Consider the following 23332-nt stretch of genomic DNA (forward strand, 5'->3'; position numbering starts at 1 on the left):
ACCATCTTAGAACTGTATTATATTTTAAAAATACCTTTATTTTAGTTGCATTACTGCAATTTCTCAAATCTGACAACTTTAAGACATGTAATCTTCAACTTCCAGAATTCTGGAATTTAAGGTACATATATTTTAAAGTTGCCACTGCTTTAAACACTGCTTTACTTAATGTATAATTTATTTATTAAATTTCTCACCACAGGCATAGTTTATGCCTTATTTGATATCAAAACTGAATTAAACAGTTTTCTTAAATGAATTAATACAATACAATACAATAGCAGAGTTGGAAGGGACTTTGGAAGTCTTCTAATCTAACCCCCTGCCTAGGCAGGAAACCCTATATCGTTTCAGACAAATGGCTATCCAACATCTTCTTAAAGACTTCCAGTGTTGGGGCATTCACAACTTCTGGGGGCAAGCTGTTCCACTGATTGTTCTAACTGTAGTTCTAAGTTGCTACTCTCCTTGATTAGTTTCCACCCATTGCTTCTTGTTCTACACTCAGGTGCCCTGGAGAATAGTTTGACTCCCTCTTCAAGATGAATTGGTCATCTTGAATTCCTAGCAGCATTATTAATAATATTTGCTGCTTATTCTTCTACCTTTCTACACTCTTCAACATCCGTCCATGCAGAATAAGTTGCAACAGGCAATATGCAATGTATTTGTAAGCTGCAATAAATGCATGCAGATCAATGTCAGGTATGAACTACACAATACAAGACATTTGTAACTAATTGGAATTTGGCTACTTGTGCATTGATCAGCTTAAACACTGAAATACCTCATAGATCTCTACTGTTACGCTAAGACGATAGCTGTTGCAATAAATAGCTTTTCAAAACAGTTTCATTTTATAAGTTAAATGTACCAATATCTTATGTATTGCTATATAGATACCTGATGATTTTGCTCTACTCCTCTTCCTCCATGAAGGTGCAATTGTCCAAGCCCTACCTGCAATAGTAGTTGAAACATGTTATTCAATTTCCTAATAAGAAAGCATACTCTGAAGAAAAAGAATATTAGAACTCACAATAAAGAGACAACCTCCAAATCAGGAGGTCAAGGAAATATTTTAAAGAAAAACTACCCTGCTACAATTTTTAAAAAAAGTAATTTCACCTCAGAATTGATGAGATACCTACAAGCACTCCATGCTAGGTTTTGTAGAAACTAATGGAGACAGGGCTTTGATACTGTTAGGTGGCAAATAAATGTAATAAATACCTATCAGCCCAGGTTCTATTTCCTCAGATTGTTAATCAGGCTGTGCAGTTTCTAAGGAAACATAGTGCTTTAGAACATATCAGACTGCTCATGAGGCACTTGTTACCAAAACGCATCTTTTTTTCCTGAACTGTACTATAACTATGGCAGGCAGCCACATGATTGGGAGAAAAGATACAACTGCCTTGAATTGCCAAAAACACTACGTGATCTTCCAGGGTAATGAAGAACATTTCCCACTCAGATCCAAAGGAAAGCACAGTCATGCATCCACATGAAATTATATCCTGCATATTAAAAATTAATCAGGAAAAACGTTTTTCCTTACATTTATCCCAATTATCTAATTTTCTACTGAGTAACATTGATTTGTAACAGTTCTTTATAACAATCGAAAACTATAAAATATGGGCAATGAGAACAAGGCAACTTTGTACTCCAAAAGTAATCACAAGCGGATGGGCAATACCAAATCATGGTTGTTATCATGAGAGTTATCTAACAATATTTTTTAAGGCTCATTACAGTGTTCTGCAGTATTGATTTGGAAATCATGCCTTTGCTAGCTTGTGTAAAATAATGCCATGCAACCACAGCTCAATGTATTGTTTCAGGACAGAGAATATGCAAACTAGTCTTAGTGAAAACTACCGTATTTATCGGCGTATAACACGCACCGGCGTATAACACGCACCCCCCATTTTAACACAAAAATTTGAGTAAAAATTTTTTTCATTAAAAATAAATGACTTGGAAGCTCGGAACTTAATGTTGGATTAAAATTTATAACATTAGAACATGAATTATAACATTAACTCCTCTTAAAAGGCAAATATGAAATGAAAAAACACCTCTTTGAGCAAAAAGTTATTTCCATTTTCTTCCTTATATAATATTTTCTGTTTCAACATAAAGTGCCTTCCTTCCTTCCCTCCCTCCCATCCCTTTCTTTATGTTTTCTTCATGCTTTCTTTTCTTTTTCCTCTGCTCTTTTTAAATCCCCCCCCCCTTCTTCTCCTCCTCTACATTTAGGTTGGATTAGTTTGTACAACGGTCATCAAACTTCTGAAGTAAAAATAAATAAATAAATCATATTTAAGAAGAAGAAGAAAAAGGAAGACGTTTTTAGTTAAGTCAAACGTTTTAATAAAAGTTTCATCTTTTAAGATTTGTCCAACACATCCAATTGTAACCTTAACAGTAAAGAATATCACCCCAGCTGCTAAAGGTTCAACCAGTCTGAGAACCATTGAAAAGACAACAGTGCAAAATCCAAAAGACACAACTTCCTCACCGCCATTGCTTTGGTACCAAATCTTTGAGGAAGGGGCTCCAGAAAGAAGGAGGAGGAGGAGGAGGAGGAGGAGGAGGAGGAGGAGGAGGAGGGAACCAAAGAGAGGCTTTTACCGAGTCTGCGCCCCACAGCCAGGACCGTCCTTGCGCCTCAAGCCGCGTTTCTTCCCCGCAAAGCCCTTCGGGCAACCCGAGAGTTCCTTTTGGCGCCAGAAGGGCTTTGCAGGAAGAAACGCCGCGTTTCTTCCTGCAAAGCCCTTCTGGCGTCAAAAGGAACTCTCGGGTTGCCCGAAGGGCTTTGCAGGAAGAAACGCGGCTGGAGGCGCCAGGACGGTCCTGGCTGTGGGGCGCAGACTCGGTAAAAGCTCTCTTTGGTTCCCTCCTCCTCCCCCTCCTTCCACAGTCTGTGTGACGCTGCCGCCAGGCTGAGAGCTGCCGCTGAAACAAGTTTGGGGAGGTCCTTTGCAGGCAGCCAGTTCTAGCTGCCTGCAAAGGACTTCCCCACGTTTGCTTTGAAAGAAACCTCTGCGTGGGAGTTAGAAACCTCTGCGCGGGGGTTTCTTGCCATGTGCGCGGCCGCGCGGCCGCGCACCTTAGAGGGAACAGTGGACCCGGCGTATAACACGCAGTATCGGCGTATAACACGCAGGCAGGGTTTAAGCTTGCAATTTTAGTTTTAAAACTGTGTGTTATACGCCGATAAATACGGTAAATCGAATGACTCATAGAAGTACTCCTAGCATTTTGTAGAAAGGAAAATATTCTCCCAGCTTTAGATAAAATTTGACTCCATCATGTTTTGAAAATATAGTGTGCTCTACAACCATCAAGCTGCCTTTTTAAAAACCTTGGAAGAACTTGTGTTTTTTAAAAAGCTCCTTTAAAACCTATTATACCTAAAGAGTAAGTTGAGTTTTCCCTAACTTGTCTCCTGATAAACTGCCATTATTTCCAACAAATATGGCAAACAGGGCATATAACACCACAACCTTGGGGGGGGGGAAAGTTTGTTTTTCATGTTGTTATTCTTCAATATCTTATCACCATCACTATCCTGCTTAACTGACACATAGCCTATTACTTTCAAAACCTTTAGTTTGAGCTGATTATTTGCATCATTCTCTCAGTAAATAACTGTTAATTTTAAGAAGATTCCAGGTTACCTGAAGAACCATCTCATCCTGCTAGATCAGGATTGCCCCATTTGTGCTGACAAGAGAAGCCTGCCATGGATCCTACCACTCAAAGTCTGGCTGTTGGATCCAGAAGAGCCTTCTTTGCTGTAGCACCTGCCCTCTGGAACTTCCTATCCACCTTCCCATGGGTGACATCTGCTCCCACCTTCCTCTCCTTCTACAACAGCCTGAAGACCTGGCTCTGCCATTTGGCCACGGGACCCAATGGGGGAGTATCACATTGGAGGTGGCTATTAGATTGATAGCAAACACCTCCTTTCCTCTTGCATTCCCTGCCTAACTTTTAATCTCATATTACTGTATTTCATTCTTTTATTGTGTCATTATGTTGTTACTGTTACATTTACGCTTCTTTTCCTTTCTCTGTTTTTATATAGTAAGCTGCCTACAGTAGTCCCATGCTGACAGGCGGCAAATAAATTTAATATATCAACAAACAAATACAGGTAGTCCTCCTCTTACAACAGTTCATTTAGTGACTGTTCAAAGATACAAAGGCACTGAAAAAAGTAACTAACAACCATTTTTCACATTTATCAGTTGCAGCATCTCTATGGGCACGTGATAAAAATTCAGTCACTTGGCAAACTGGCATGTATTTATAATGGTTGCAGTGTCCTGGGGTCATGTGATCACATTTTTTGCAACCTATCAGTGGGGAAGCCAGATTCACTTAACAACCTTGTTACTAACTTATCAACTGCAGCAATACACTTAACAACTGTGGCAAGAAAGATTGTGAAATGGGGCAAAATTCAAATAACAAATGTCTCACTTAGCAATAAAATTTTTGGGTTCAATTGTGATCGTAAGATGAGAACTACCTGTAAATCCACTTGTTTCGTTTCTGGAGATAGGCAGTCAGTGTGCTACTCTCTACTGTCTTCAATTGCAGTCCCATTTTTGCTTCTGCTTTTCTTTATCTGCTCCAGTTGTAAACTTCCAAGTTCCTCTTCTCTGTTTCCAGAGACTAAACTGCAAGAATGTACTTCCACCCACTAGCTAATCAGAAATCACCTGCAACTGTAAGTCTACCCCTCAGACAGATAAGCAAGCAAGCAAGCACAATGCAATTGAAAGAATAAAACTTTTATCTAATTAGGCAAAGAAGCCTTCTTCAGTGAAGCTATTCAACTCCAAAAACTGACCAAATTCCCTATTTCTGTTTACTCAAATCTAAATGGAGCTCCCTAATTAACTTTTTTCTTTGCCCTCTTAGTTTGATAGTTAAATTACCTGTGCTTGAACATCTCCTTTTTCAGCTAAGAACTGATAGTATTGTATTAAATCTTCCTCCAACATTCCACTTGCCATTCCTGGATTTTCTATTTCATCCGGCAGACGAATTCTCTGAACCACTGTGCCTCCAGTCAGAGAGATATCACTAGCCACTAGGGAGAAAGAACAGGGCAGAAACATTTAATTTTATCCTTATAAAGTTCAAGATCTAGTGCATATCATACTTTTCTAACACTGAATTACTAAAAGGAATCTTCATCTGTTCTAAATGCCCTTTAAATAACTGACACATACATATTTATAAGCAAACATGTCTTTCATTGTGTCATGTGATTCTACAAAGTATACAGAAGTTTCTGCAAGATGAAAAGGGAGCCCTTCAAGATTACATCCAAATTATGGATAATTTTCCAAAAGAAAAATGTTCTAGGGATTTGTAAATTAAATTGGGGGGTGGGGGGTGACACTACACTATCAATGGACAATTAATTTAGTAAGTATGAAGAAGTTCTCATTGCTATTCCTTTATACAAATATTTGTGGTGTTACCTAGGTCTCCATTGAGAGGGTTAAATAGAAACAACTAGTTCAAGCAAGAATAATACCCAGTATTGCAAAAATAACAAGTAAACCTGAAATATCTAATTTAGATAATATTGTACCAAAGATAAACATTCATTATATGCTTGCAATTCTATCATTTCTTATGTAAGTAATACAGTAGCACAATTATGTTTGCTTAAGATTTTTTCCCCATCTCTTCCCCAAATGTGCTACAAGATATTCGAATGTTCCAGAGCAAATTTACACCATGCAAGGGATATTGAATTATCCTGTGTATATGTTAGCTAATGGCTATCTCTCCATTTACTGATGTATGTAAATACACGTACTTACCATGGTTAGCTACTAGGCGATAATGCGTAAGTGCAGATTCGCAGCTCTGAAGGACACCTATTCCAGCCCAGTACCGGTAGCCCTGGAAAGAAGCAACTACTGTCATAAAGCAAGTACCGCTATCTTACATTTGAAAATATTTAAAATAGACATAATGTGTTTTTGTTAAATCATTGGCAACTTCTTCTGTTTCAATGAACTTCAGGATAGAATGCAGTAAGTAAAAACAATAAAACTGAGCAATGCCAAAACCTTATATATAAAATTACAATTACAATATTCCTCTCTAAAAGCAAATTAATAAATTTATTTCTTCAAAGAAAATTTCTGTGTTCATTGGGATAAAGTCTCAGTAAGTACCAAACATAGCCACAAAACCTAGAAGGTAAGATTGCTATCAGGTTTTGCTGTTTTATGTCATTACTTGTATGGTTGAGAAAACTCTACTTACCAAAATCATATGTGCTATTAAATTTCCTCCAAGAGCACCGAAAGTATAATAAACTAATGCCTACAAAAATAAAGTGCAGCAAATTAATTCTATTTTTTTTCAATGGAATACTAACAGAAATAGACAAAGGATGGTGGCTTTGCATTACCTTCGCCTGGCTGGAATCAACACCAAGACCAGAAGCATATAAAAATCCAAGGGCCTGAAAAAAATGGCATTTTTACAAGATTACTTTGATTAAGTATGTTTTCAGAATCCAAATTAAATAGACAATAGTATTAGATGAACTAATACCACCATACAATTCAGAGGAAACCACTGACCTTTTTTAGTCATAGTGTGTGAGCTGGAATGATGATGGAGAAGTTTATAACAAATGCCACACAGAAAATTCTTGTGGGATTTTTTTTTTAAAAAAAACAACCACCACAGAAGGTTGCCTTATGGGTCTTGTTTTAACATAGGTGCAGAAAATTTGACACAAAATAGCAACAGTACTATAATAATTAACATGAATTTAAAACACAGACATGAGTGTTTAGAGTGTAGTATGAGGATTTTTCCTGAAGATACATGAGACTATGTTTATGAGATGTTGATAATAATTTAGTATTTATTAAACCTGTATGGAATCTGACTCTTAATGACTTTGGGCCACTTGATTTCAGTTTTATCCAGAAACATTAGCACTATCTGAAATGTCTAAATTATTGCCCATATTGTGTTAGAATGTGTTTTGGATGATTTTAGATCTACAATCTTTTTTTAATAAAGTATATTACAAGGCTATATCAGTTTTTTGTCTACAATTCTTGGATAAAATGTTGGAATATCTTATATTAACATATCAATGTCTAGGAATAATAGCCTCAATTTTGTATAATCTTAAGATAAAAACAATTCAACATTCAACATGTTTATTAAAAATAGAAAATGTTTAAAAGGGGCTACCCTATCAATCTCACTATGTTGGAAGTATAACATATAAAATTGGTTTTTTCCCTTATCGTTCCTTTAGACTTAGTATCTGTAAATTAATTAATATAATTGTATATAGATGAATATGGTTTAAAAAGTGAGCATACTTTTCAATGATATACAACCTCCCCCCTTTCAAACTTTTCACAATAATAATGACGGATCTATGGGCTCTGAGAAAAAAGTTATACATACTGTTTGACCTTTAGGAGATCCTTCTTCAGTCAGTTTCTCAAACAGTTCTTTAGCTGACTGAATATTTTGCTTCAAGTAGTCACCAAACAATAATGTATAAGACACTCTTTCCATCGCCTTAGTATGATTCATGTCAGCAGCTCTCAAAAAATACTGATAAGCCCTTAAAGAAGAAAAAATGCATGCTGTTATACTTTCAAGCATAAATGCTGTTCCAAAAATGCATGTGTAGATGGTGTGCAAATTCTCCAGCTGATGGCTGCACAAGACCTTTAAATGAATATTGTTAAAACCCAAATCAGATTTCATTTGATTAACATTTGATTAATCAATATGATTATCTCATTATAAGTATAATCTTTATTGTCACTGTACTTAAATACAACGAAATTGGTTTGTTATGTATTCATTATGTATTAATAATGTTTCTCTATTATTACATTAACAATATATCTTGCTAAAAGCTTTTGGAAGTTTCTGGGGGATACATCCAAGTTTGGACAGACTTCAAATCTTTTCCCTAAAAGTTGACACATTTCTTTCATCTGATACATAGTGTAAAACAGGAATGTAATGTCATAACTGAAACACAAGGCCTCATATACTGAAAGTTAGTAACAAAAATCTTAAGCAAAACATTTTTATTGCTGGCCTGAGATTGAAATGCTGAAGTTATTTTTTTCCAGTCTGTTAGCATGAGGTGATTATGACAAAAAATATGCATTGAGCCTACCAATCTTTAATGATTTGGGTGCAGGGAAGTCACATCATGCTAATGATGTGTGCTTGGAGGCTTAATGATTCTCAGAAATAGGCACTAGAAATAGGCACTTGTCTATTTCTACCTTAAGTTTTAACCTAATAGGTAACATTTATCTGATAAGCTATATTTTGTAAAACAGTGGTCCCCAACCTTTCCGGTTTCATGGACCAGCAGCAGTGGTGTCAGGGGAGAGGGGATGGTTTCACATGATATTTGCTATTTGTACAAATGGAGCTTTGCGGCTGCTTGTGTGGACAGGTTTCCAATAGGCTGCAGACTGGGACTGGTCTGTGGACTGGGGGTTGGCGACCCTGTTGTAAAAGAATCTTGGAGCACGTTAGAGATTCCGTAGTCACTGCTTATATTCAACATACGGGTATCAGGGATCTGAGTTTGTTAGTTTGATCCCCAGAATTTGTAATCCAAATAAATTTGATAAATACATCACTGGGAGAAACTGTCATATAGATGTCATTATTAAAGGCTATTGATGTCCTTTGATCCAGGAGATATGAGCTACACAAAGACGACAACTCACTCTTTCTTCTGGGCCTTTTTCCTGCTCTCATTAAGAATTTTCATCCCTGTTTGGTAAACATCTTCTGCTTCCTGCATTTGTCTTCTCTTATGAGACTCCTCTTCAGCTAATAAAAAGAATATTTTTAAAAAGGGTAATTAATATTCACTACAATGCTGCTCATATTATTCTGAGACCATCTATTTCAGGTTTTTTTGTTAAACTATTATGTTTTGGCATTTTTCTTATACTGTGGCAATCAAATTACTAAAGGCTAAAAAAAAACCAATTATATATTAAAATGGAGTATATCTGGCTCATAGTTTGATGGTATTCAGTTTTCATCATGCATTTGATGAACAAGCAGGTTTTAAAAAAGCAGTTATTTTTTAAAATGTAAAAAACTTTCACTAATATCAGTTATTAGGGATATGCAATGCATTTTGCAGTATTTTCAAAGTAAAAAATTATGAAAACATACCCCCTCCCCCAAATGAGCTGTTTGGAGAATTTCCCAAGGTCCAAACCATTCTATTTTATATACTCAAAACGCATTTTGCATAGAAAGCAGAATATTTTATGAAATTTTATACCTGACAGATTTCAAAAGTAAACATTCTGTATACCTGCTACATTTTTAGATTTAAAATAAATGGATATGAAGCTTTGATTAACTCTGTTGATAGAAATCTTTCCAGTGATCAGCAAAATTTATATTTCAGCATAGCAAATGTATTGTTCGGGCAATATGATTTATTATTATTATTATTTATTAAGCAAAAAGCTGACGTAGCTGAAATCATGAATAGAGTAAAAAAAGAAATCCTTTTTATTTATTTATTCGGGATTATTCTTCTATAGTTTCCAAAGCTTTGTAAGCATGTGAATAAAATATTTACATATTCAAATTACTCATATATTGCTCTTTTTTTCTGAAGCACTAATTTAACTGTACTAAATGCCAGCATCAGAATTTTAAATTTAAGTTCTGCTCTGAAAAACCAAGCTCATAAATAACATATTAAAAGTTCTAAAATATAAAAAGTAAAAATTGAGTGGTGAGTTAATAGCAACATTAGGCTGAAGAAAGAAAGTTATTTCATGTAGCTGCTTAATTTAACTCCTGAAAAAATATAAAAGGTATGTTTCTGGGTCCTGGCAAATACCTTTGGGATATCTGCTTGTAAGCAGTATTTGTATTGGCAATAGCTCCTATGCTATAACCTAACAATGGACCCTTTAAATCCATTTATTAAAATGTACAAATGTAATTTTTCTCATTCATCTATATCTATCCCTTACTAAATGACACCCATTAATTAAAATTCAGGAAATCTGAAAACTGCATTTCCCAGGAAAGCCATACTTACTTTCACAAAAGCCCCACTTTTGATCAGTTTTGTAGTCATAGGTTGTGGCACACCATAGTCTCCCATCTTCTCTCCCATCTACAGTACATTCTGAGTATTCCTTCTCCATAAAGAGAAAGGGGAACCGACATAACTCGCCATCTGCAGTTCCTCCAATAGCTGTCAAAACTAAAACAAACAACCCATGTGAAACACCGTAAAGTTACAATGTCTACCAAGTCACCAAATGTTGATAAATTTTAACATAATTTTATTTCTTTTAGCTTTCCTATGTATAATATATATATATATAACTTAAGGCATTTCAGGGAGTTTATAAACATTTTCATCACAATGGATATGCAGATTCAAAAGAACAAGAAATTGAAACAGATAACAGAAACACATATTAATTGTCAAAAATTCTGCCAATCAGAAAATTCTCTACAGCAGAACCAAATGTACGAAAAGTTATCCCCATGCTTTACAGCTGAAAGCCAACACGGCAGTTACAAAATGTAAACAAGTAAGAGAAAATAAAATGAACACAATGAAATTATCTAATTCAACTATTTAAGGTAGAATCTGATTAAAGCTGTTGACAGTTCCCGTGTTCATTTTAATGCTGCAATATTTCTGTAACAATGTACTATTATAGTCCTTAAACGTAATTAAAATAGATTAGGATTTGGGAAGAATATGATCTCTTTACAGATGAAATGCAATTCTTAAATTTACATAAAACAAGGAAATGCAACTTGACGTGGCACTTGAAGAGAACTGAAGTCAGAGAGCATGTGCTACATCTATGAAAGAGCAAGAATCACTTTATGCTCTCTTTCAGTGTTATAATTAGATGTGTGAAAAGTTTCATAATGATTAAGGACTTCAGATGTTCCTTGTCTTAATTTTTCAAAACATTTGCTTTTAAAATCTATTGGGACATTTCAAATTGCAAATGCTTATCATATCATAAAGGTTGTCTGCTTATATTAAAATAAAACGTATATGGTAACTAAGTACAACAATAGCTTATCTCTGACTTTTTCTCTACCATATGCACTGCAGTAAGCTCCAAATAAGCTGCACTGACTGATTCCTACAAGCTAAGATTCAAAATAATCCACTTTTTGATTTAGAATTATATGTGAATTCAAATATAAAGAGTTCCAATCAACAAAATACAAAGATATACTGCACTGAAACAAACAAGATATCATGAAAGAAAGACAATACCGCTTATTTCTTTCAAAATACATATTGCAATTGCTATCATATTTGTTTCTCATCTTATTTTTTCTAGATTAATGTTCTGAAACCTGCCCCCTCTCCACCTTGTCTACCAGTAATTCCTGTGCTAGTGAAGAGCATAGCTGGTCTTTTCAGATAACTTATTAGGAAAGATAAGTATGCAGTCATTAATTCAGAATAAGGTTTATTCCACACAAAATTGTAGACAAATATTTTAAAAGCTCCCATCCTGTGGCTGAACTATAACTGGCTGAAGCAGTCTTGCAGAACTTGTTTGTTTACGAATAGAAACAAAGCATTTTGTGAGTAGTCTTGTTTTCAATGTATTAATAAACAGATATGCATATATCTATCCTATTTTTAAGTCCAATTTCTCATATACACTAACTAATCTTTAAATATCTGAGTATTCTCTTTGGTAATCTTGCTTTCATTAAAGAAAATGTTACTATGGGATTGTGATGAATATCAGTTATCTCAAACCTCACCTCTAAAATCTATTTCAAAATTGGGATCTGAGTATTGGAAACAAGACACAAACAAGGATTTATAATGTTGTCTGCATTTAGTCAGTGAAGCTAGTTAAAAATCACAGAATGCAAGCTATGGTTTTGACATTGAAGAGATTTACCAGCAACCTGTAATAAAAAACATTTAGATCGAAAGTCTGATTAACTATGTAACACTGTTAAAACCGTATGAATACACCAGTGGGGCTGACATATAAGAAAGGCAGAAAACTATTTTACCAGAAAAATCCATTCTACTGATTCATGGATACACCTAAATACAGTTTTTATATTTCCATCATTTATTAAAATTTTATCCCACCTTTATTATTTTATGTAACTCAAGATGGTGAACATAAATAGCACTTCTTCCTCCTATTTTCTCTACAATAAATCTATGAAGTGGGTTGAAAGTGACCAGCTCAAAGTTACTCAGCTGGCTTTCATGCCTAAAGCAGGACTAGAGATCATAGTTTCCTGGTTTCTAGGCCAGCACCTTAACCATTACACCAAACTGGCTCTCATATCCTAAAGAGCATCAAATTACAAAAAAGAAGAACAAAAGTGTAGGCAGAATTTAGGACATACTGCTTAAACAATGCTGTTTTAAAGGAATATTAAATATTAAGGAATTTTCTTGTATATTTGTAGACCCATTGTCTAATTTTCACCACATGTATCTACAAATATACAAGAAACATTCCTAATATTTATTCTTTTAAAACAGCATTTAAGCAGTATGTATAATGTAACTGTGTTTCCCCAAAAATGAGACAGGGTCTTATTTTTTTTTTACCTCCGAAATAAGTGCTTGGCCTTATTTTTGGGAAGGTCTTATTATTTTTGAGGTGCAGGAGGTCCCTTAACCTCAAGCCATTGCCCGCGGATCAGGTGATCCAGAGAGGGCTGGAAGTTCTGTCTGTTTCTGGCACACTCTTGCCAGCCTTAGCATTGCTGGGCCTCCTTGTTGCTACCTGTGCAAACAACATGAGGTGAGGAGGTGGGCGGGAGGGGGAGAGGGGGACATGCCCCACAGGCACATGCCATCCACACGGAACAGTCTTGCGGAGGCCACTCCTACAAACCCTAGCTACCGTGCCCCTTCTCTTAGTGGCGGTCACAAAAAGCGGCAGAATGGCAAGAAATGTGATGGAGCTGGAAGTCAGGTAAGATGTGCCACCCCACCCTTGTCAGCCATGATCAGCAGGTCAGTTTCGATGAGCTGAACACGCTGCCACCACCCAGGAGAAGAAAGTGAGAAATAGGCTTTCTCACAGTGCCTCCCCTCTTTTCCTCCCAAGCGGCGGCGGTGCGTCCGGCTCACCAAATATGGCCTGCTGATCTTGGCCAGCAGCGGCTCTAACCCGATCCTGGCTGGCAGTGCTGCAGGCAAGAACCAGGCATGCCAATCCCACTTCATGGTTGTTCAGAGCCCGCACCAGCCACTGTTTGGAGCTCCAGCGCCAGTCCCCCTCACCCCAGTCCCAGTTTGACAGGGATAGGGCTGGCAACAAGGTGCGTCACTGGGCCTGCCATTCTTTTTGTGGTCACCACTAAGAGAAGGGGCGCGGTGGCTAGGGTTTTCAGAAACAGCTTCCATATGGATGGCTGGGACATGTGGGGCAATTTCTTCCCCTTTCTCCCCAGGAAATGGCAGGGACAGGTTGTGCATGCGTTGAAATATTTTAGGGGAGGGCTCATTTTAGTGCATGCACTCAAAAGTCCAATTGAGCTTATTATCTGGGTAGATCTTATTTTCAGGAAAACAGAATACTATTATGACAATTTGCTGGAAAAAAAGCAAAAAACTTATAGAGGAAGGAGGGAATATAAGGCTTCTGATTTAACTACTATAGTTTCACCAATTTCTCTGAAAAAAGTAAGAATGCTTTCCTCAAGCTCTTACAAATCTCATCTAAAAAGTACATAAAAACTGCTTAAGATCGGCAGATGGAAAATTAATAACCCACACAATCACCTGTTTTTTCTGCTTCTACTTCTTCCATGTCTTTATTTAATAAGTCAGACAATTCTAAAGAGCTTAAGCTCTCCAAAGTCCTTTCCTTGTCCTCTTCTCCAAAACCATCTCCATCTTCAGCTAGAGCCTCTGGATCTTCAGAATCAATAAAGATCTGACCTGCTACCACTTGGGCTCCTGCTGAATGATCTTTCACTTGTTCTTCAGAAGGCAAGGTTGACTACAAAATAAATAGTAGGGGGGAAAAGAAACATAGTTTTTGTTATGAAATATAGCAAAGTTGGAGTTTTTATTCTAAGACAATTGCATGCAAGAAATCAAAAGACACAAAAGTAACCTTTAGGATAGCAATATAGCAATAGCAGTAGACTTATATACCGCTTCATAGGCCTTTCAGGCCTCTCTAAGCGGTTTACAGAGAGTCAGCATATTGCCCCCAACAATCTGGGTCCTCATTTTACCCACCTCGGAAGGATGGAAGGCTGAGTCAACCCTGAGCCGGTGAGATTTGAACCGCTGACCTGCTGATCTAGCAGTAGCCTGCAGTGCTGCATTTAACCACTGCGCCACCTTGGATAATGCAAACTACTTTGTTACAGATTCCAATTTATCACATTTTCTTCCAGAATCTGCTTTTTGTTTTAAAAATATGTTTATTCTCTATTCCCAGCAACTCTTCTTTCATTATATCCTATTAGATGTTGCTGAGCTATGACTTCCGCCAGCTTCAACCAATGTAGCTAATGGATAGTGCAACCAATGCAGTTATAATCTCACAGGAAATTGTTTGAAAATATTTCCCATTTCAATTCTGAAATAACCTGTGTGGAAATAATTAAATAATCTAAGATATTTCAAAATAATAGAATTACTGAAATATTTTTTCTCTCATTTAAGCTTTTATTCAACCATAAAACTTAGGTAAAAAATTTTTCATGGCAATTATATATTGTATCATTTTCATTAATTCAAAAATTCATAGCTATGAGAAAGGAATCCCAGACAAAAGACTAGTCACCTTTGATTCAAAAGACTCCTCTTGAGCAGCTTCTTCATCTACAAAATTAAGGAGAATGATTTTAACAACAAAATTTGGGAATAAATCCTATTCTTAACAATTGCCATTAATTTTATCTCAAAGCTTCAGATAATAAATCATATACAAATATTAATCTACACTTATGAAATTACAGTACTTCATGCATAAACACAATATGTACCCAACGCTTACAATGATGTGCTAGAGATACATACTTCCCAATAAATGAATATATACAGTAATTATAATTCATAGCTTATTTGCAAATCAATAATCCAAACCAGGAAGGGCTATAAAGCATAGGTTGTCTTCAGTGAAAAAAAAGAGTGCTAGATATTTTTCTTATTGCTCCTTTCTTTCACCTCTAACTAAATGATCACAGGACTATCTAGAATAGTGTGGCAATTGGAGCAGAAAATACAGATTGTTTCAATAAAGAAAAATCTTACATTTGCAAAAAGCAATCTGAAATTAACCAGAGGTATGTAAATAAAATGTAGCTTAAAGATAAACTGTTCAATCTAATTTAATCAGTTATTCTAAATTAGTCAATATGCTGAAAACCTGTAAAAGGTATTATATTTTTCTTTTTCTTGCTGTACGTTGCGAGTTTCTTTTTTATTTTGAATTATCATCAAGCACAGACACATTGCAATAACAATGTGATTTTGATATTTATTTCTATTTATAGTATGTCTATTTCAAAAAAATTAGATCAGCTAGAATCCTTAGGCAGGAGGGGGAAAAAAGCTTTGGAGGAAACAGAACTAATATAAGAAAATAAAATACTGATACCTGGAAAGAGCCAAAAATAAGAAACTGAATGGAGCAGACAGGAGATCTAATTGAAACTTCACAGAGCAAAATTTACAAAGAAAAGGAAAAAAAAAATCTACAATAATTTTTGGGCAATGTTATATAATAAAGAAAGCAGATTAGAAATCACTCTTTAAGAACTAAAGTTTCATAGAGTTTCCAGATTAGTAATATAGTCTTTAACTTGATTTATTCAGAAAAAAGCAGCATATTTAGCATGAGAAAACCATTGTAATCAGTATCAAAAAGACAATGATTTCACTTGAAAACAATTCAAATTAAAAAGCATAGATAATGATGACATATTTTAGTGATCAGCTTCATGATAAATCACAAGATTTTTGTTTAGTTTAATATTGTGTGTACAACATGCTATTATTTTAATTTAAATCCATTAAACTATCACACCAATAAATGTATTGAAATAATTTGCATCTTCAAAGTGAAGCCAGTTGGCTGTATTTCATTCTCATTGCATCATGTTAAGATCTCTCTAAAGGAACAAGCTCTATATTAAGTTGCAGGCAAACACATTGTTGACTGTCAGCAGATAAGATGTTCTTTCCAAAGCAATGTATCATAAGGAAAACAGGTTTTGTTTGTTTAGCTGTCTTTTCCTATTCAGCTGGTAAAGATTTTGTAGAAAACAAATGCCAGCAGAGAAGGTTCCTTATATTTCAAGGACTCAACAAAAAATAAGTAGATTTTAAAAAGCAGAAACCCTGTTGCGGTAAACACTCAGATTTGGTTTCTTAAAAGATTAATCTGAGTGTATATTAAAAACACAGGTACATGCTAATTATTGATTCCCATGAGAAAATAATGATTATTAACAATTCCAGATCAATTAACTAAATTGTTTTTCTAATATGACAATCCAGAGTTTGCAAAAGATGAATACACGTGACTCTTGTTATTCAGAGTGGTTCCATTCCAACATAAAACTATACCGTAGTCAATAACCCTGCAATTTACATCACCTTGAATCTTGGAAAATTATATCCAAAGCGTATAGCCATTCTCTTCTTTTTGTTAGAAATTCTTCAAGAGTGATTTTATGTGCAATGTACTGATATTTACTGATGGATCAATTTAATCACATGGCTCCAAGTGGCTTTCTTGTAGTCTTTTTACTGTTGCCATTTTGTTCTCCTAGTTATTCTGCTCTAAGAGTTTCTTCATAATCTCAGATTCTCAGTTACACTGTTGGATGTTAATAGTGACTGAAAACTGATCGGGCGAACTTCCTTGATAACCAGCTGAGCAAGTACACCTCACCAAGGTGTCTGGTTACTATAACAAGTCTTGTGCCACAAGTGACTTATCAATATCTGTTGTGACCAATTAAAAGTATATTGTGCAGATAACCCAATCCCTTTACTGAAGGTAAACCAAAGATAATCAAAAAACCCTTTCCATATATTGTATACAGGTGTCTCACCTCTATTTGTCCATGGTAAACATGTAAAATATTGATAATGAGACATTTTAAATTTAAGCACACAAAAAACAAAAATTATAGTACATCTTTTAGAAAGTATCCGGTAGGATATTAATCCAGAAACCACCTAGAAATTGCAATTAATGTTCAGTTACTGCAGAAAAAAACTCTTACATAAATCAGGAAAAGGAAGGAAGGAAGAAAGGAAGGAAGGAAGGAAGAAAGAAAATACAATTGATCCATGCTATCAAGAATATAATTTTCAGCAAACTTTAGAAGAGCCTTACCTAGCTAATGTGGCAGATCATAATAATAAACATGTTGGACTAGGATGGATTCAAGTCTACCCCTGGCAATGGAATATACTGACTGACTTTGAGCAGAGTACAATCTGTTAACCTTCTCTAAAAGACCATTGTGGTAAAAATAGTCCTAGGTGGGCCATCTTGAGCTTCCAGAAGAAAAGGAAAAGCAACCGGCAAATCTAATTAGGAGAGGGAGGAGGAATGATCTTTTTATACTTTTAAAATTCTGCAATATGGCCAATTCTGAAGTTAAAATCTATAAATCTGCAGGGCAATAAGTTAACAGAAGGATGTTTCAGTGCTTCATATACCACAAAATATAACATTATATCCCGAGCATTAAAGTCAAGCTAATGTTAGGAATCTAGTCAGTCTGGAATAGGAATTCTTTAGTTCTGTATATCCATGAGCTCAGAAATGTTTTCTATTTCGTGTGAAGAATTGCAAGAATGATGATAAAAATAACTGAACTGAAATATAACTTTTATAGGAAAAGATAACTAAAAAATCGAACTTTTTTTTCATAATCCACCATTACACAAAACCTTACACAGTAGTTGTAATAAATGGCAAAACAAAAATACAAATACCCTCTAGTCAAAGCTAATGATTGTAGACCAACTTCAAATTTTAGTTTGCCTCAAAAACGTTCTTTTAGAGCAGGATTTTAAAAACTATTTAGTGTCTTAGTTATTTTAAAGTAAGAGTAACAGGGTGATAAGTATAGAAATAAAGTTCCAATTAAAAATTTGCAATCTAGGATTGTTCCATTTGCTTCACAAAGCTGGGTATTCAGCTGGTAAAGAAAAGTGTACTTTGAGCACTTATTACATCCAAAGGTATGAAAAAATAGTTCTGGGGAAAATACACACTTCTAATTAAATTTAAACAAAAACAAATCAAACCATACCTTTGGATGTAATAAGTGCTCAAAGTACACTTTTCCTGACAGCCAAAATACAGATAACCCTCAACTTACAACCACAATTGAGCCCAAAAATTATCTTGTTAAGTGAGAAATTTCTTAAGTGAGTTTTGCCCCATTTTATGACTTCTTTTGCCATATTTGTTACGTGAATCATGGCAGTTCTTACATTAGTAGGATAAGTGAATCTAGTTTCCACATTGACTTTGTCAGAAGGTCGCAAAAGAAGAACACATGACTCCAGGACACCGCAACCATCATAAATGTGAGTCAGTTGTCAAGCATCCAAATGTAAATCACATGACCATGGCGATGCTGCAGCAGTCATAACTATGAAAAATGACCATAAGTCATATTTTTTAGTGCTGTTGTAACGTCAAATGGTCATTATCAATGATGATAAAGCATCCATCCTTGGCATTGGTCTGCCTATGTTTTCTGTGAAAGACTTTTGTAATACTTCTCATAACAAAGCTATTCTTTAAACATGCGGAAGAGACAATAAGAATATAACAAAGCTAGGGTCATCATGAAAGGTTTTACTTTGTTCTGATAAAATTTTGTAAGCTGTAATAGTTAAACAATCATTTTATTAAATGGGACTTATTTCTAGACAAATATTCATACAACTACAGCATTAAATTCCCAGTGAATGTATCTAAAATATGCCTAGAGACACACCAGTATTAAAAATGAGAGTTTACCGTTTTGCTAGGAAAATCTTGCGTTATTATACATCCAGATTAAGTAATATATAGAAATACTATTACAGCTTTGAAGATTATGTGGTGAATTTGAACTGACTAAATGCCTTGGTTTTTTAGGTGTGAATAGAGAAATTAGTCAACATTTTGATTGAAAAATTAAATTATATTTTATTTACTAGTGGGGCAGTTAATTTTTAACAGTAGAATTATTTGCTTTACTCTCTTAGTCAAACCCATTAATTGACTTTACTATCTCAGTTATTATTATTAGTACAATGAGAACATGACAGAATAGAAGTAAACATATATACACAATCCACGTAATTATTAAGTAAAACTTCTATGAGAGTATGGCAGTGGCCTCCTAACTATATGTCAGCTATCCAGGCGATCGCCTGTGGTGCTGCTTCATGCAGATCCTCTAGGGAACCAGTGAACACATGTCATGGGCAATCTTGCATAATATGTTGAATAGTTTGCCTATCAGCACCACAATCGCAACAGGGGTCTTTTCATTCCCACTGATACAGGACCGTGGAACTTTTTCCATTATCACACCTAATTTTGTTCAATTTTGACCAAAGTAAGGTAGGTCAAAATCAGGTGGTTTGGTAGAGGGATCACTAATGATCAGGCCACAAGAAGGTTCCTTGTACCATTCCTTGCTCCAAGCATTCCTGGGAATAACAATATAACTACCTCAAATTATCAGTCTCCATTGCTTTTCTTTTTATATGTGGCAACCAACTTTCTCAAGACATTCAAGACAGTGAAAAACTACTACCCATCCATTAATACCATGAACCTCCCTATCTGCTATTGGTTATTAACTTTCTTCAATGCTAAATTTATTTCATTCATTTATATTCCTCAATTTCTTCCTATCCCACTCTGCAGAAATGAGCCCACATATTTCACACAAACAATAAGCATCTCCATCTGGCATCTTGTGCTTTCCAGAGCATTCTGGCCAGCCAGACAATAAATATAGATTTCTAGAGTAGAGAAATATCAAGATAAGGCTTGGGGAGATGTGGCAAACTAAACAGTCTTTGAAAAAGCTAGACAACTGAAGAACCATCACGGACAAGGGAATGATAGGAGCTTAATCACATGTAACCCAAGATGGATGCTCCTCAGGAGAAGACAGCAGGATAGTAATTTCCCACAGGTTGGAGTACCGGGAGAGGAAGGGATCAACTATCATGCTCACAGCCACCATGGAGTCTTTTAAAGGATACTGATTTTGCTAATCTCACTTTCTACTCACTGTCAGAAGTGACTACTTATTTAACTATCTTAGGGCTATTAGAGAACTGAAAAGCCACCTGATGAGTTTACAGCCATTTTTGAACAGAAGAAAATTTAGCCACGTTTAAAAACTTAAACAGGAAATAAACAGCGAAAGTTAAATAGATTCTGATCTAAGTTATAAATTAAGAGTCGAGGCAAATTTGGAAAAATGAGACTGTTACTTTAAGATTTTGGAAATAATTAAATTAAATAGATTTTTGTGGGAAAATTTTGTCTTTGTAATCTTATGAGAAGGCAAAGAGATATCAAATTTGTTTATTATTGTGATGAAGATTGGAAGTTATTCTTTTATATATTCCCCCCCCCCATTTTTTTCTTTTTCTCTCTTTCTCTTTCTTTCTAACCTTATTTTGTAATAATGTAATGTAATATAATAATCAGTAAATATTTAGTAGATGCTATTGAAATTTTACTAATATAACATTACAATAAATTAGTATTCCTGGAAGGGGGGTGTTATCGAGAAATAGCTTTTCTGATGCAAAAAGACAAATGTGTACCTTATCAGCAAAATATGAGAACATGTCTGGTACAATGTGTTTTAATGTGCATTAATGGCTTCAGTTGCAGTCATAGATCATATTTACAAGCTTGCATAGGCAAAAAGAAATCACAGTCACCGCCTTGAATTTCTATAGGAAAGATGAGATATAAATGACAAATAAATGCCAAATACCTATTATATACACACTTGTTTGGATATTTATACAGACTTGTACAGTATGTATAATAACCATGTTATGGGGTGAGTGGGTGTCAAAACCTTTAGCAACATTTAGTAAAGCACTTAATAAACACACCTTTCCACTCCTCATTTAGCAGATTATTTCCACGCTGTGCTCTAGAAAAAGTTGCTAGGGGCCTTACATCAGGTATGTGTGTGGGGGGGAAGCACCTCTTTTCTGCTCTGGGGTAACCCCCAAGTCTTAGCTTTACATGCATGAATTGCAGAGCAATTGGCTTTAAACACAAAGGAACCCATGCTAAGATTTCTCCGCCCCGATTTAATTGGATTGAGTTATTTATAAAAAGGAGAGATATAAATAAAATTAAATTTAAAAAAATAAGGATTGTATTGAAGTGAGGGGTTGCAAATGTTAAGCGTCAAAGCTGAAAGAGAGGCTAATCTGCGACGATGTATATATCCTTCCTGGGAGGTTAGCGAGAAAGGACTACTAAAAGCAACTATTTATCCCAACGCGTTCTCGACTGGCCGCCTCTCTTATCCTTAACCGGCTTTCGGCCTTTTGCTTCACCCCACCCCAATCGACCCGGCCGCCGCCGCCGCCCTCTCCATCAGGGTCTCCTCTCCCACACTCGGCCCCCCATCCACAAAGCAAGGCCCACCGGAAGTGCTCGTACTGACCCGCAGCAGCCCAGCTGATGGACGCTAGCAACAGGAACAGCGGCAACCCCACCGCCGCCCGTGCCAGGAACCACCGCGGCCCGGCCCGCGAGAAAACACCCATCCCGCCGAAGACGAAAGCAACTCCGCCGCGGCTGAGAAAACCCGGAGAGCTGCCGCCTGCTCTCCGCCCCTCAGCCGCACGGCGGCCAATCAGGACACCCGCTAAGGCGCTTCCAATAGCTGCTGGACGCTGGAGACGGCGCGTTGTCATTGGCTCGCGTGTTTTCTGACATGGCCTCTCTGAATTGGCCAGTAAGACCCCCGATGCCAATGGCGGAGTGACGCGTCAATGTCATTCTCGCGGCCAATCAGAAGCCGGAGAGGCGGGCGACCAATTAAAGTCACTTCTGAGCTCTGGTTTTCGAAGAGTTACAAACGCGGAAGGAGAGGAGAGTGGAGGGACATTGGTCTCCATCGCGGGATTTCCGCACGTGGGAGTCTGTTGGGATTTAAAAGTTGTATTCTGCAGTGAAAGAGAGGGATGCTTCGGTGTAGATCGATGTTATTTCAGTTCAACCGCAGTAATTTTTAAGATGTGCGGACTCCCAGAATTCCCCAATCAGCCACCAATGCAATATGTATCTACCGAGAAATCGGCCGAAAGGACTACAAAGACCAGGAAACATTGCAAGAGGAATTAAATCCAAGCCTCATGATGTCATGCTCCGCCTCAAGGAATGACGTTGATCAGAATGCGAACCAATTGTACATTGTAACGATGACCAAGAATTTCTGATTTCTTTAGACATGATTTTCGTGACACTCGCACCCTTCCCCAAGATATCCGAGAGTTCAGCATAACCGTGTGTCGCAGCGTGTAATTTTCCTCCTCTCCCACACTTAATTTCGGCAATAGAGAACTAAAACCTATAAACGACATCCCATCCTGCTTGCAAAAGTGGATGGGTGGGGGAGAGGGAATAATTTATTATTTTATTTATTTCGTTTGTCACTTATGTACAAGGTAACAGGAATGAGAATAAACATGAGTAAGAGCACAGGAAATGGGTTCAAATAAATGGGGACAGTAGGATGGGGATGGTAGGCACGCTTATGCACACCCCTACTGACCTCTTAGGAATGGAGTGATGTCAACCATAGACAGTTTAAGGTTAAAGTTATGGGGGTATGAGGATGTAACTACAGAGTCAGGTAGTGCATTCTAGGCATTGACCACTCTGTTGCTGAAGTTTTTTTTTGAGTTTGGTGCGGTTTACCTTGAGTTTGTATCGTGTGCTCATTGCAGTTGAAGCTGAAATAGTCATTGACAGATTAGATGTTGTAGCAGATAATTATGGTCAGACCATAGGCGGCACAGTTCTAGGTTGTCCAAATCCAAAATTTCCAGCGGGGCATAACATTGCATAACATTACGTTGTCAGTAGAGGAGTGGAGTACTGTTCTGGTGAAATACCTCTGGACTCGCTCAGTTGTGTTAATGTCCAATATACTGATGGACTGGCTACTAAAGCAAGGTCATGGAACACACTTGAAAGTAAATCAGAAAGACTGTAATTGTGGGGGTTTG

General features: G+C 36.4%; 1 protein-coding gene across 1 annotated transcript in view; it reads right to left on the reverse strand.

Annotated features, from left to right (window-relative positions):
* The window catches only part of SEL1L (SEL1L adaptor subunit of SYVN1 ubiquitin ligase), a 36693-nt gene extending 14779 nt beyond the window's left edge, over window positions 1-21914 (reverse strand). The window contains exons 1-11 of the mRNA XM_014066095.2: window positions 21763-21914; window positions 14868-14905; window positions 13850-14069; window positions 10133-10300; window positions 8784-8889; window positions 7483-7645; window positions 6458-6511; window positions 6310-6369; window positions 5859-5940; window positions 4959-5113; window positions 904-960 (exon numbers count right to left, since the gene is read on the reverse strand). Of these exons, the coding sequence (XP_013921570.1) occupies window positions 904-960; window positions 4959-5113; window positions 5859-5940; window positions 6310-6369; window positions 6458-6511; window positions 7483-7645; window positions 8784-8889; window positions 10133-10300; window positions 13850-14069; window positions 14868-14905; window positions 21763-21865 (1206 nt within the window). The 5' untranslated portion in view covers window positions 21866-21914. The remainder of the gene's footprint in view (window positions 1-903; window positions 961-4958; window positions 5114-5858; window positions 5941-6309; window positions 6370-6457; window positions 6512-7482; window positions 7646-8783; window positions 8890-10132; window positions 10301-13849; window positions 14070-14867; window positions 14906-21762) is intronic.
* Between the last annotated feature and the right edge of the window lie 1418 nt (window positions 21915-23332).

This window comes from Thamnophis sirtalis, unplaced genomic scaffold (genome assembly GCF_051295495.1).
Source record: "Thamnophis sirtalis isolate CommonGarterSnake01/CBP01778 unplaced genomic scaffold, rThaSir2_p1.2 scaffold_1, whole genome shotgun sequence".
Lineage (NCBI taxonomy): Eukaryota > Metazoa > Chordata > Lepidosauria > Squamata > Natricidae > Thamnophis > Thamnophis sirtalis.